The sequence below is a fragment of the Mixophyes fleayi genome, chromosome 5 (assembly GCF_038048845.1).
Source record: "Mixophyes fleayi isolate aMixFle1 chromosome 5, aMixFle1.hap1, whole genome shotgun sequence".
Taxonomy (NCBI): domain Eukaryota; kingdom Metazoa; phylum Chordata; class Amphibia; order Anura; family Limnodynastidae; genus Mixophyes; species Mixophyes fleayi.
In genome coordinates, this window is record NC_134406.1 from 120835223 (window position 1) to 120848952 (window position 13730).

The 13730-nt window shown below is 40.0% G+C and overlaps 1 protein-coding gene across 24 annotated transcripts in view; it reads right to left on the bottom strand.

Moving 5' to 3' along the window:
* The window catches only part of LOC142158631 (poly(rC)-binding protein 3-like), a 1531228-nt gene that overhangs the window by 30621 nt on the left and 1486877 nt on the right, over positions 1–13730 (bottom strand). For all 24 annotated transcript variants that reach the window (XR_012692823.1, XR_012692822.1, XM_075212788.1 and 21 more), the window contains one exon: positions 5006–5175. Coding sequence is in view for 22 of the 24 variants with exons in the window: in XM_075212788.1 (XP_075068889.1) it covers positions 5006–5175 (170 nt within the window). In the remaining 2 variants the exon portion in view is untranslated. The remainder of the gene's footprint in view (positions 1–5005; positions 5176–13730) is intronic.

A 13730-nucleotide genomic window follows, 5' to 3' on the forward strand; every position in this document is an offset into this window, starting at 1 on the left:
ATATTAACGCATTTGACCACAGGACAAGTGATTTAATTCAGGTCAGGTAAATATGTGACTTCTTATAATGTTATAATTTACAATAGTACATTGTTCTTTTAATACACACATTTTCCTAATGAACACTGATAACATCAGAACTTGCTTACAAGCAATAACGTCAGAACTCACCGTTTATACAGATATTATTCTACAGAAGTTTACTCATATAATATCACCAGTTGTGTATTCTGTACCAGATATATACAGCAGCACAAGAATTGTTTACAGTAGACTGTGTTGCTATATAGTGAAGTAATGGAATTTATGGTATTTTTCTTTTCTTATTGTCTTATCTAAGGTTTTGTAACCAGCAGAAGATACAGATAATACAATAGCAAATTAATACAGTTAAATTGCAATCAAAAGGATTTTATCTTTCAGCAGTTATACTTCCGTTAGACGGAATATGTTGGTTGCTACACAGCTACATTTTGCAGGGTGAATATAATTTAGACAGCTGAAAAACAAGCAGTATGGTGTATAACAATGTAAAAATTACATATACACACACCAAAATATACTGCTATATCTATTTTGAATATACCAGAATAAAAGTCAATAAAACAAAAGGTGTTAGTCATAGTGCACATAGTGCACAAGAGGCCCTGCCGTTCATAAATATAACCATCGGTTACATACTTTTTAAAAAGTGCATAAGGAGTTTTTGAAATTGCTCCTTTCTCAAACTTACAGAGCCAGGAGTATTCTTTTATTTTAACTAAAAGAATGCTTTCTGAATGCCTGCCTCAATCATTTAGGCCAGCACATCGCAGCCCTATCAGTAATAAGGGACCTCCACCCTTGTCAGTATGTCACTGTATGCATTCTGTTCTCTCTCATTTTAAAGGATTAGTCTACCTTTGTAAATATTTTTTATATACTTAAATGTAAAACAAAAAATTGTGTTGTTGTTCCAAGCAAAACCTTACCTACAATTGTTGGCTAGATATACTATCATACTGTATGCTGCATTATCTAAACCAGGCAAAATTATGCTGGTTCTGGGGCAGGAAGTATAAAATATATGACACTCATGCATATTGCTATATCATTGGATCCTCATTGTCTCTCATGGGCATTACATAGTTAATATTGCAAGCTCCTTTTGTTGTTTTTTTGTTTTTAAACTAATATAAATTGTACTTTCAATAGTTATGGAGATACATATTTCCTGAGATAAATCTTTATCTACTACATATAGTTCATTCAGAATTACCTAAAACATTGTACTCTTTAACTAATTTATTACTTAATTAATTTGTTTTAACCTTTAAGTTGTCAGACAATATCTAGATAAATTATTCTGGCAAACATAAAAAGTAGAAGATTATGTCCCATCCTGTGAATCACTCCACCAGAAACAATATACAAATAGATTATCATTGAACACATCATTGCAAAAAAATATCACAGAGTACGGGGAGGAACTACTTGATTTATTTTTATATATTAACAATCAAATTTCTTATGTCTTTCAAATCTGGTCATAGACATTCTTGGGTAGTATAGGTCAGTAGGTAATGTATTAAAATATAAGAAAATGCTGTCGATAAAGTATTCCTGCCTACATGATAGTTAAAGTCGCGTAGGAGTGCCATGAATAAGGGATTATGTGATGAACAAGTAGAATAGATTACACTTTATGTATATATAATAAAAAGAGAATGATGTGTTACTCAAAGCTGTTAATAAAATACATTACTAGTAGTATTTTTAATTATAATTAATGTTCCATGAGTATATAATTCCTGTCTGCGCATCAGTTGAATAAAGATTAAAATATATTTATTATAATACAAATTGAGCATATAGTATACACATGCTATATTGTATACAGGAGAGGACAAAAACATTGTAAAGGCAAATGTTTTTCCACTGTTTAATGTATTGAGACATAGTATTATAAAAGAATTTATTTGTATGGATAATTTTCAAAAAATATTGTGTGCTCTTTGGTATACAATCATACAATAATGTATATCCATACATACATAGCAATGTAAATGTATATATCATAAGGAGTTTGCTCAATATTTCTTCTAAGTTCAGCAATTTGGAACTGAAATAGTTAAAAGTTCAATTTAATGTCAACTCCAAATGCCTGCATTCAGAAACTGCTGTTTTGTGTAACACTGGAAACAAGGCCACTTTAAGAAATTTGTTGGCCTTGTCAAAGATCAATGATCAATGCAAATCATTCCCCTTTGCAAAACACAAGCGATACCTTGAAACTAAGGGTATGTAAATATTCCTAACCAGAAAAGTACAAGGTAAAATAATTAAACAGAATTATTAACTTACTCTTCTCATACAAGAGGTCACTTATCTTTCAAGGACACCAGGCTTCTTTAGACTTTTCCTTTTCATGCTTTAATACTACGGTCAAAAGCTCATAACTCCAGTGAGCCCAGGACAAATGTCCATTTTGTACTATATATTAAATCCTAGTTACTTTCAGAGTGGATCTTTCCTAACAGGCTCAGCTTTAGACACAATTTACAAATTCATCAACTTATAGGGATCAGTGAAATAATTATCACTGTGGAAAGTTTAACTCACATTTCAGAGAGACTAGGTTTTTAACTTTTTAATTTATAAACGCTGAGTTTGCAGGGAATATTGGTCAGTATATACAGTTTTCCTTTATTTCCCCAAAGCAACTTTGCCAGTTTGTTGTTTGGTGGTGAAATATCTATATAAGTTTAACTTTCATACTCACTGGGCATAGATCATAATTTTAGGTAAAATTCTCTTAATACCAATAACCTTATTGCCTTAAATCCTGAGCCATTCATTTGAACTTTGTCCTATTTGCCTACTCTCCCAGAATTTCCGGAAGGCACCTGAATTTCAGGGAGTCCTCCCGGACGAGTAGGCATACTCCCGGATCCTATAAAATGCTGAAATTTGTGGCATTGAATATCGGGGCCTTAACGGCACCATTAAGCCCCACCCTCGTATTTCAATGCTGTTCATTTTGTGGGGGCGGAGCTATAGTGTCGCAAGACATCACCAAGCCCCCTCCTACCTATGTCATGTGACAGAGGTGACAGGAGTAAGAGGGATCGTTGTGACATCTTGCGTCACCATAGCTCCGCCCTCATTATAAAATGAGGGGGCTTGACAGGATCTCCCAGAGGACAGAGTCACAAAGTTGGCAAGTATGAACTATGCACCCTGCTCTGTATGCAAGTTTTCTGCATTTATGTAAATGGCTACTATTTTAACACTGCTAGCATGTCTGTCAGATATTACAAGCTTATGTAGATAGAGCTGTATCTGAAGTTGTAGTCAGAATTTTCATACAAATTAGTTCAAAACACATTATTGTACAATACAAGTGTATTTTAGTAAGTAATAAGTAATAGCCACAAATTTGAATAAAGATTGAGAAGAATCGTATTTTAGCAATTTTTTGATAACTATCGCAAAACACAATTTATTCTTCATTAAAATCATTATGGCCTTGCACAAAGATTATTGTGCATATATTTTACCCCTGACAATCCAGGCATCTGTCAAACTGTTTTAGCAGAGGGATTGATATAGGTGAACAGCACATCTCCTACAATAGTAATTTTTCCATAACTGAACTTTTAATGGTACAACTAAATGCAACTGTCTACAGTACAAGAACATTTTTTGTAACATTTCTGGAATGTAATTTTCAGCTTTCAAATTGAATTTGCTCTGCAATCTGTTTTTGTATCATTACATTAGAGGATACAGACACAGAACTTGTTCTCATTCAAAATCTGTAAACAAACTTCTTTGATACGCAGTTTAAGGCTTTGTATGATGGTAGTGTATAGGATGCATTACAAGGCAATTTTTCTTTATAAACTATAATACTAGCAAATATTCCTTATAGGCTCTTTACTTGTGATTTACATTCTGCAGCATTATTGAAATAGACTATGCAATTTAGAATAAATTCTGCTTAATACAGTTTTAACTATATATGGTCTCCTATATGGCCGCTAACTTTTCCAAAGGGCCACATTTTATGCATATATATAAAACAAAATGAAACGAAAAGTATTTATTTTATTAATATTTATAATATACTTGCAATCGATTGGGCTTAATCACTGTGGTATAATAGGTCTTCAATGTTGTTTCCTAAAACCGAGGCACTGAATATGCCAGCTATAGCCGTTTCTTAGTACCGAGGCACAGAATATGCCAACTATAGCCGTGATGCCATGCAATATATCAGTAGCAGCAGTAATGTCCAATAGTGTGCAGAACAGTAGCAGTAATGCTTAGTAATATGCCAATAGTCCATCAATAAGTCACATAAAGAAGTAATGCCCATGAATATGAACAGCACTAAAAGCAATGATAAACACTATGCCACCTACAATAGTAATGCCAAATAATTTGCCATCAGTAGTAGTAAGAGTAATAGTAGTAATACCCAATTACATGTCTCCTGTATTATCCAGTAATATGCCATTTGTGGCAGTAGTCCCCAGAAATAAGACACCAATAATAGCAGTAGGCAGCAATAAGCCACCAGTTGTACCCATAAATAAGCAGTAGCAGCTATATACAACAAAAAGCCATGGACATTAGTAATATCCAATAGCAGGTAGGTCAATAGAAATAGCAATGCCCAGTAGTAACAGTAGTGAACAAATAACATACTACTCACTATAGGCTCTCACACCTCCACTGCCCCAACATCTCTCATTCAGGAAAGAAGAAAAATCAATATAAAAACATAGATTTTTTTTAATGCTGCTCCCACGCTCTGCTCAACCATAGGCCACTGGGTGTGCATGGGAGAGTCACATGTGGTATTAAGGCTGTTAGTAGGCATCATTTATCTAGATTGTGCTAACTAATTCAGCTCAGGCACATGTCTCTATAGAAAAGTACACAAGAGTGTACTAGATATCAATTGTGGGACAAAAAAAGGGGACTTTAACAGTGGTAGAGTTCTTACATATAAGCTTACCTGGCATTAATGAGGTACTGCGCTAAGCTGATGTTTGCTGGGGATCCTGTGATCGTAACTTGTCTTTCTCCATTGCCTTCTGATGCATTTGCAATCTTGATTTGTGCTCCTGACATCTGCCTGATTTCATTAATTTTGCTGCCTTGTCGACCAATAATGCAGCCTATTAACTGATACATAACAACATGTGATTAAGAGACATGCATAAAAATATGGGGCCTGATTCATTAAGGATCTTAACTTAAAAAACTTCTTATTTAAGTCTTCTGGACAAAACCATGTTACAATGCAAGGGGTGCAAATTAATATTCTGTTTTGCACATAAGTTAAATACTGACTGTTTTTTCATGTAGCACACAAATACTTGATAGCTTATTTGTACACTGAAATTTAGAGTTGATATTTGTGTGCTACATGAAAAAACAGTCAGTATTTAACTTATGAGCAAAACAGAATACTAATTTGCACCTCTTGCATTGTAACATGGTTTTGTCCAGGAGACTTAAATAAGAAGTTTCTTAAGTTAAGATCCTTAATGAATCAGGCCCAAGGATACTGCTAAGTACTAGCAAAAACTGTTGTAATATATAAATAATGATATAAATAATGATATATTGAATACAAAATATAACAGGAATTGTCATGCTGTGGAAACTGAGGTGAACCGTAATTTAACAACAGTATGTAAAGTGAAGTCTACCGGTCTCATTTACCATGGCTTTACTTTGCCTTGATACAGGAATAATCTGCTCTATTGAGTTAAATCACAGTTGCTGTTTGACCAGTGCTAGCCACACAGTTTCGGTGTGCAATCTTTATGACTTTTCTATATCACTGTAGTTTTATTATCTGAAGCCACTTACACTTTCAGTTGATGAAACTGTGGAGACTTCCTCTCCATAGGCTTCCTACTCTAGCAAGGACATGTAAATCACTTCTAAAGATATCCTCACAACTGTAGAGATGTTTGACATCCCTGCTAGCAAGGAAATACCACCATTCACGAACAGAGTTCAAACATGAGGAAAAACAGTAGGAGAAATTTAGCAAACTGCTTATCAGTGAATTTTCAGAGAATACACACTGACTACAAACAAAGAAAAGGGCTACTACAATTCATACATTAGGAATACACATTTATTAAAGAAACATTCAGAATTTTTGTCACGTAGTGATATTTTTGAGATTATTCATTATTCACCAGAAAAAGGGTGAAGCATGTAACTATATGTAGTGGGCATGAAGTTGTAATTCTTGGCACTGGACTGTCCATCGTGGGCAAGATTTTGCTATGTACAACATTCACTGTATTTTTTACTTTGCCTACACTGGGTAACAGTGAGTGATTAATGAGACAAAAAAAATCACAGGCTCTGTTTAAGGAGTTGTAGCACGGTGCATGGTTTGGCTGTGTAGACATGCCTGGTGAATGCTCTCTATGGTCTTAGGCAAATCCAACTATATTGATGTTTCTCATATCCCCAACTAGCCCTCTCATCAACCCTACCCTATCCCTCTGCTATGGAGATCAGAACACACTGTTTACAGATTTGACTGGCCAAGAACTTTGAATTTAAGCTATAGGCCTGCACCACATTGTGGCCCTGAAAACCTTCATCCTATTACAGTTACTAGTTTCTGCGTGCAAGACATCTCCTACAGATGGAGCGCCCCTGTAAAAAAACTCATTTGATATGAGAGCTCTGCTTATGTTGTGTCTTCCCTAGTGGCAGGTACCAAACTTCTGGAAAAATGGAGCATCCCTGTTAATCCAGTACCTCCCCACAGATAGTCTGCCCACAAACCAAGCGAACCCTGTAGGAAAAGACTGCTATAGTCTACACTTACCTAAGGTTTGGTTATCTTTCTATGATAAGTAAACTCATTAGTTTTGATCAATCCTTCAAATTGGTATGCAGACAACACACCTAGTGTACTTGAATTTAATTCTGTCAATAAGGAGATCATTTACTTTTTAAGGTTACAGAGACTGAATACACATATTTAGGGGTGTACTCAAATGATATCCCTCCAATTTGGTAGTGGAAGAAGGGAACCATAAGACAACTTTTGAGGTGTCTTATGACGAGCACAGACGTCACATGCTGCTATAAATTGTTTAACATCAGTATGGAGAGATGGCCACCAATAGCTTCTAGAGACAATTTCTGTGGTTTTAAGTACTCCAGTATGGCCTGAGAAATGGCAGACATACTGGGCAACTGAGGAGGAACCCTGGCGCAATCTTAGAAGACTGGAAGCTGCAGACGACACCCAGCCTGGCTCATCAAAGATGCAATGAAAGGCGGAAATGAAGACAGAGCTATCTCGAAGTAAAGGGTCATCCCATTTCCATAAAGGAGATGCCTAGGCCAGGGCTTGATAGGCAAAGCAAAAATATAATGTACTTTGGATTTGTCTGTCGGGAAATTCTGAGGCAACAGTTCAAATTGTATGGAACACTGGTTGAGAAAACCCTGGCATGTTTTAGGGTCACCTGAGAATTTAGGGGGTCTTTAGTGGGAATTTAGGTAGTCTGAGAGTAGAGACAGCAGCATATGCCAACGGAGGAGCCTGAGGTTTGGCAGCCGAGGTGGGAAGATCATTTGGCAGGGATACCTAGAAGTAATCTAGACGAGTGCATGCAGACATTGTAACAGCTGGAGCTGGGTTGCATCCTGTTGTTCTATATGTCCCACTAGATGCTGCAACAGGTCTTTCGCTGAAGGATCCCCAGAAGGGTCCATTTTAGGATGCTATCAGTCAGGGATAGCACTGGATTTACCAAGACGCGGAGTTTAGCAAACCCCCCAGTCTTCACCAAAAATCGCCACAAGGTGGGATGGACTTTGTTGCCTGGTTTCGCAGATCACAGTCCTTGGGTCAGCCCACCAATGTGATAGACAGGAGGATGAGAGGCTGCGGTAGAAGACATAGTCTGTGGTCTGCAGCTGGTACACGTTCAGAGAAAACAACACAGAAGGAGTAGGTGGAGCTGTAGTCAGCAGGATACACAACAGTCTGCGCAGTACAAGGGAGAATCTGGAGCCGTAGTCAGATAGCTAGTACTTGTACAGAGAGTATCCAAGATCGCAAATAGGTCATACACACAGAGACAGAATAAAGCACAGAGAGCTGGAACCCAGGTGTCAGATGAACAGGCAAAACCTGTTGTTCTGAATGCAAAATTACTGCAGTGACCACAGTCATCTGCCCAGAAGTTAGACATTGCGGGCAGCAGTGAACGGGATCCGGATCATGGATCAGGTATGTTTCTTAACAGTACCCCCTCCATTAGGGGTGAATGCTGAGCACCCAAAAGGGTTTGTCTGGAATTTTTTAATAGAAATGTTTTAAAAGATCAGAAGCATGGACATCTCTAGCAGCAATCCAAAAACATTCTTCGGGTTCATATCCTTTCCAAGAACTAAAGGGTACCTTTCAAGATACCTGAGTTGAGAATTTCATTGACTTCATACTCTAGTAGATTTTGTTCAGAAATAGAAGGAGCTATCCTAGAAAAGGAAAACTTGTTGATAACAAGCGGTTTTAAAAGGTGACATGAAAGATATTGGACATCTTCAAGGTAGGAGGCAATTTTAAAATAAATGCCACAGGGTTGACGGCCTCCAGGATCTTAAAGGGCACAATAAAACATGGATCAAACTTCTTAGAAGGCACTTGAAAATGAAGGTTCTGAGAAGATAAGCAAACTTTTTATCCAGGAGAAAGTAGAGGTGCAGGACGTCTCTTCTTGTGAAAGAATCTTTTGCCTTGAGTAGTCTGCGGTCTGAGGTTGCTACATGTTCAGGAAAAACAGCACAGAATGAGTAGGCAAAGCCGTGGTCAGAATGATAGTAGGGTCTGGTACACAACACTCTTAGTGGTACAAAGGAGAATCTGGAGACGTAGTAAGAATAGCAGAGGTCTAGTACACAACAGTGAGAGAGAATCCAAGATCATGGTCAGGCATGGAAGTAGGTCATACATAAAGGAGGCAGAATAAGGCACAGAGAGCTGGAACTCAGTAGTCAGACAACGAAGCAAAGCCTGTTGCTCTAACACTGATTCAGTGTCAAAGACATTCTAATATAGGGAAATTCAAAATTACAGCCTCCGGCATCTGGCAGTTAGTGCGGACAGCGGTGAACGGGACCCAAAGCGTGGATCAGGTAAGTTTCCTAACACATTGTAAGATAATGATGCGACAACGGTATCACTTTATGCTTCCAACTCTAGACAGATCCCCTTTCTCAAAGCAGACTGTGAGGAGATACTTAACATGAGAATAGGTCACCTTTTAATTAAACTCCAGACTCGATAATTTATAAATCACACATTCCACATACCAATGCACCCAAGTGTACAAAGGGCCATCTAAAGCGTTGAGAAAATGAATAGCTGATTAAGACCTTATATGATATATGATATCTTGCAAGTGTACTCTCCTGATGTGAAGGAATATAAATACAAATTTACCTTATTTTATCCAATAAAAAGATATTAAACCACACCAATACTATTAACATCCTCCCAAACACTTATAGAATGGACATGGAACATTAATCAGAGCAAGATCTCTCCAAGACAATAAAGACTGCCTAATTACCTTCTGTCTTCTCTAGAATCTAAACTGGCCCTCTTAGTGTTACGAGCCGCGGCGGTACTCACAGCCGCCGCAACTCGTTTCCTGGGCTCCCCTGCGTCCCGGCCGTCACCTTGACGACCCGGCCATTGCCAAGGCAACAGTCAGACGCTTCCTCCTCAGCGACGCGTGCAGGCAATGAAAGAAAGCCGGGCGCGTGTGCAAAGCCTCCCCACTAGCCTGCGGGCTAAATAATGTGATTTAATTAAACAGATACAGGGGGCTGTGGATACTTCAGATCCAGGCTCTGATTGGCTGCTTTTAGTATTTAAGGCAGGGAGGGCTTAGCCTCCCTGCCGGTTATAGCTTCCAGTTTTCTGCCTGCTACTGTGCTGTTTGTGAATACCTTTTTGGATTGTCTTTGCTGTGTATGACCCCTGTCTGTACCTTGGATTTTGCCTCTTTGCCTGTGACCCTGATTCATTTGCCTGTGCCTTGGACCCTACTATACTGCTCGTGACCCTGACCTTTGGCGTGTTTCCTAATTATCCTGCTTGCTAGTGACCCCTGACCTTGGCTTTCATCTGACCATTCCCTACCATCTACGCTGCCTCCTGGACTGCCGCTACGGTTTTGTATCACAAACTCACACTACATCTGGAGATAAGTCCTGGGGGCATCTGAGTACCGGTGAGCGTGTAAAGCTCTATGGGAAAGGTGGCTGCTAAAGGTGAAGACCTCCGCCAACTAGTTCTGTGAGTTTGTGTACTGACTGTCAGCGTAACACTTAGAAGCACTAACATTGTTTATTCAGACTAACCAGCAGACAGATCTGTCTTTAAGTACTACTGCTCTCTAAAAGCCATTCTTAGAGGGTCCGCAATTTAAATAGACTCTATATAGGCCTTTAAAAGGCTATGTTTGTATAGCCAATACATTTTCCAATTATTATGCCCAACTGTTTCACCTAAAAGATGATAGATACACACCATAACCAGCAGGGGCTTGCATATCAGCGTTCCTTAAAGCATTCAATCTCCCTTGTCTAGAAACATTGAATCTCCCATGGTCTCAACAAGAAATTGAAGAGATAATTAAACAACCACCTAAAGACAAGGCACCTGGCCCTGATGGATAAATTAGCAGTTTTTAGATTTTCAGCGCTTGCTCCAATATTAACATAATTATACAATGAGGCCACAGAAGGTGACAGTTTTCCAAAAGAAATACAAGACATACAACTAATTATATTATAATCCACATAGGTATTGGGCACATGCCACTGTGTCCGGTCTAGTAGAGAACAGGAGTCCTTTCCCTGATTTCAAAAGCACACACATCTTGAGATCTGTGCTTTGCTGAATTCAGGTGGATGCAAAGCCTAAATTTGTGCTGTGACAGGATGGACCGCCTATGCCACCCTGCCTGTGTTGCTGGAGGCCAGTTGGGCTTGCATTGCCACTGTCCCCTTTCTTTATCCCAAATGCACCCTCTAACTGCAGTAGGAGGGGCTTAAGCTGCAGCCACCACTGGACTCCTTAGTGGCATCCAGGACCGGTTGCTTCTGGGTAACTCGCTGCTAGTGTACACCCTCACTTGAGCACCTGGGCTGGTACCTCTGACCTCTTTCTGTAATCAGGGTTGCTGTCGATGATTTCCCCCATGACCTATCACACTGACCAGAGCTGCTGGGTAGAGGGCAGAGCAGTGGTACTAGACACTGGGTCCAAACCTCAGAACAGCCGAAAAATGGATTAGTAGGTCCACTGCAGGTCACAGGAATTACAACAGAAGTTGTCAAGCAGGATCTTAAAGCAAATGATGTTTATTAGCTCAAGTGTCCAAATAAGGACCATTCACACTGGTTTAAGGTACCAGTGATTAGAAGGTCAGATCGAAAAATACATTACATGGTCAAACAGGGACCTTTTATATAGTTTTTGACACACATGTAAGCAGGGGTTAACCCAGCCCCTTCCTAGCTGGCACCAGAACGTCTGATCGGATAATTTAACATGAGGATATAATCTAATCTTGCATCTAACACAATTTAGCTTCCACATCAACCTGATCTCCTCAGATTTGCTGTCTTCATTGTTAGGTTTTCTGTCTGTCTTCACACAGGTAATGACACCCTGCCTGGTGATTGTCACTTCACATGAAATTAGCATTTCCTGCTATCAGCAAAACAGACTTTCTCTAGCAAAGTTACAAAACCAAATAATGACATGCTGGCTCTGAAGTTTCAAATCAATACCTCAGAAATGAATGTATTTCCTATACAGAAATACAACACAATATAATGAAATAAACATTTCTAATGCACAGTATCCAGAATCAGTACATTTGCAACGATACAAATTGGCACACTGTGCTAATAATTTAAATATATTATTACAATAAGTTATTTATAATTGATCCAGCCACACATGCGTATAATTCTAAACGTGCGTTCAGAATACGTGGTTTTATGAATCAGGCTCTCTTTGCCTCAGTCACTAGAGTCACCAGAGACCGCCTATGGAAAAACCTGTTTAGATCAATAAATCTGGAAAATTTAGGATTCTAGTAGCTGTTCCTTTATATACTTACACACACACACGAGACCAGGTGGAGCACCTGGGTATGAGCAGGGCTGCCGAGAGGGGGGGGGGGCGGGTACTAATTACCTGGGCCCGGGCATGTCAGGGGGCCCGGCCCAGGCCCTTGTGCTGACGATTTTTTTTTTTTTTTAAATCAATTTTTTTCTCTTTTTTTTTTTTTTCGTTGGGGGGGCTCGGTCGTTGGTGGGGGGAGCAGGCTAATTTAAAAAAAACCAAAACATACTCACCTGATCGCGGAGCCGGCATCCCTCCTCTCTGCTGCTCTGTGCTCCATTCAGACTGTCTGAATGCCGGGTGTGATGTTATCATGTCATGCCCAGCATTCAGTCAGTCTGGAGCAATGAAGCACAGAGCAGCAGAGAAGACCAAGAAAGAAGGGAGAAAAGGTAAGTGAAGAGATGAAAACAAGGGGGGCACATGACAGAGGGGTTAAAAAATGAGGGGGGCACAGAGGGGTTAAAAAACAGGGAGGCAGCATGACAGAGGGGTAAAAAAACGAGGTAGGGCACAGAGGGGTTAAAAAATTGGGTGGGGGGCAGCATGACAGAGAGGTTAAAAAATGAGGGGGGGCACAGAGGGGTTAGAAAATGGGGAGGCAACATGACAGAGTGGTTAAAAAACGAGGGGGGCACAAGGGGTTAAAAACGGGGGGGGGGGGGGAGCAGCATGACAGAGGGGTTAAAAAATGAGGGGGGGCACAGAGGGGTTAGAAAATGGGGAGGCAACATGACAGAGTGGTTAAAAAACGAGGGGGGCACAAGGGGTTAAAAACGGGGGGGGGGAGCAGCATGACAGAGGGGTTAAAAAATGAGGGGGGCACAGAGGGGTCAAAAACGGGGGGGGGGGGTCAGCATGACAGAGGGGTTAAAAAATTAGGGGGGCATAGTGGGGTTAAAAAACGGGGGGGGGGGCAGCATGACAGAGGGGTTAAAAAACGAGGGGGGCACAGAGAGGTTAAAAACGGGGGGGGGGGGCAGTATGACAGAGGGGTTAAAAAATGAGTGGTGGCACAGAGGGGTTAAAAAACGGGGCAGCATGGCACAGTGGGGGTAAAAAACAGGGGTCTGCATGGCACTGTGGGGTTAAAAAATGGTGGGCAGCATGGCACAGAGGGGTTAAAAAGGGGGGGAGGCATGGCACAGTGGGATTTAAAAAGGGGGGGGAAGCATAGTATAGTGTGATGAAGGGGAGCCAGATGAAGGGGGCAAAAGCAGCATGGAGGGCGCAGTGTGATCATAAGTCATGGCGATGATGAAGGGGCACATTATTGTAATATTGGAGCTGGAGGAAGGCCTAATTATTAATCGTGGATGGTATTGATTTAACGCCAGGGTTGCTTGGAATTATCTAAATGTAGCTATTTTTTTCCAAATAGGGCCCCCAGCATTCCAGGATCCAGACAAGCCGCAACTAAAGAAACATGCAGCCACAGGTGGTAGAAGTGAGAAGAACAGGTAGGAGAGAGCAGGACAGTATGTGAAATGTTGTGATTCTAGTAGGGACAATGTCAATTTTTGGTGAGTGTTGTGCCCAATGT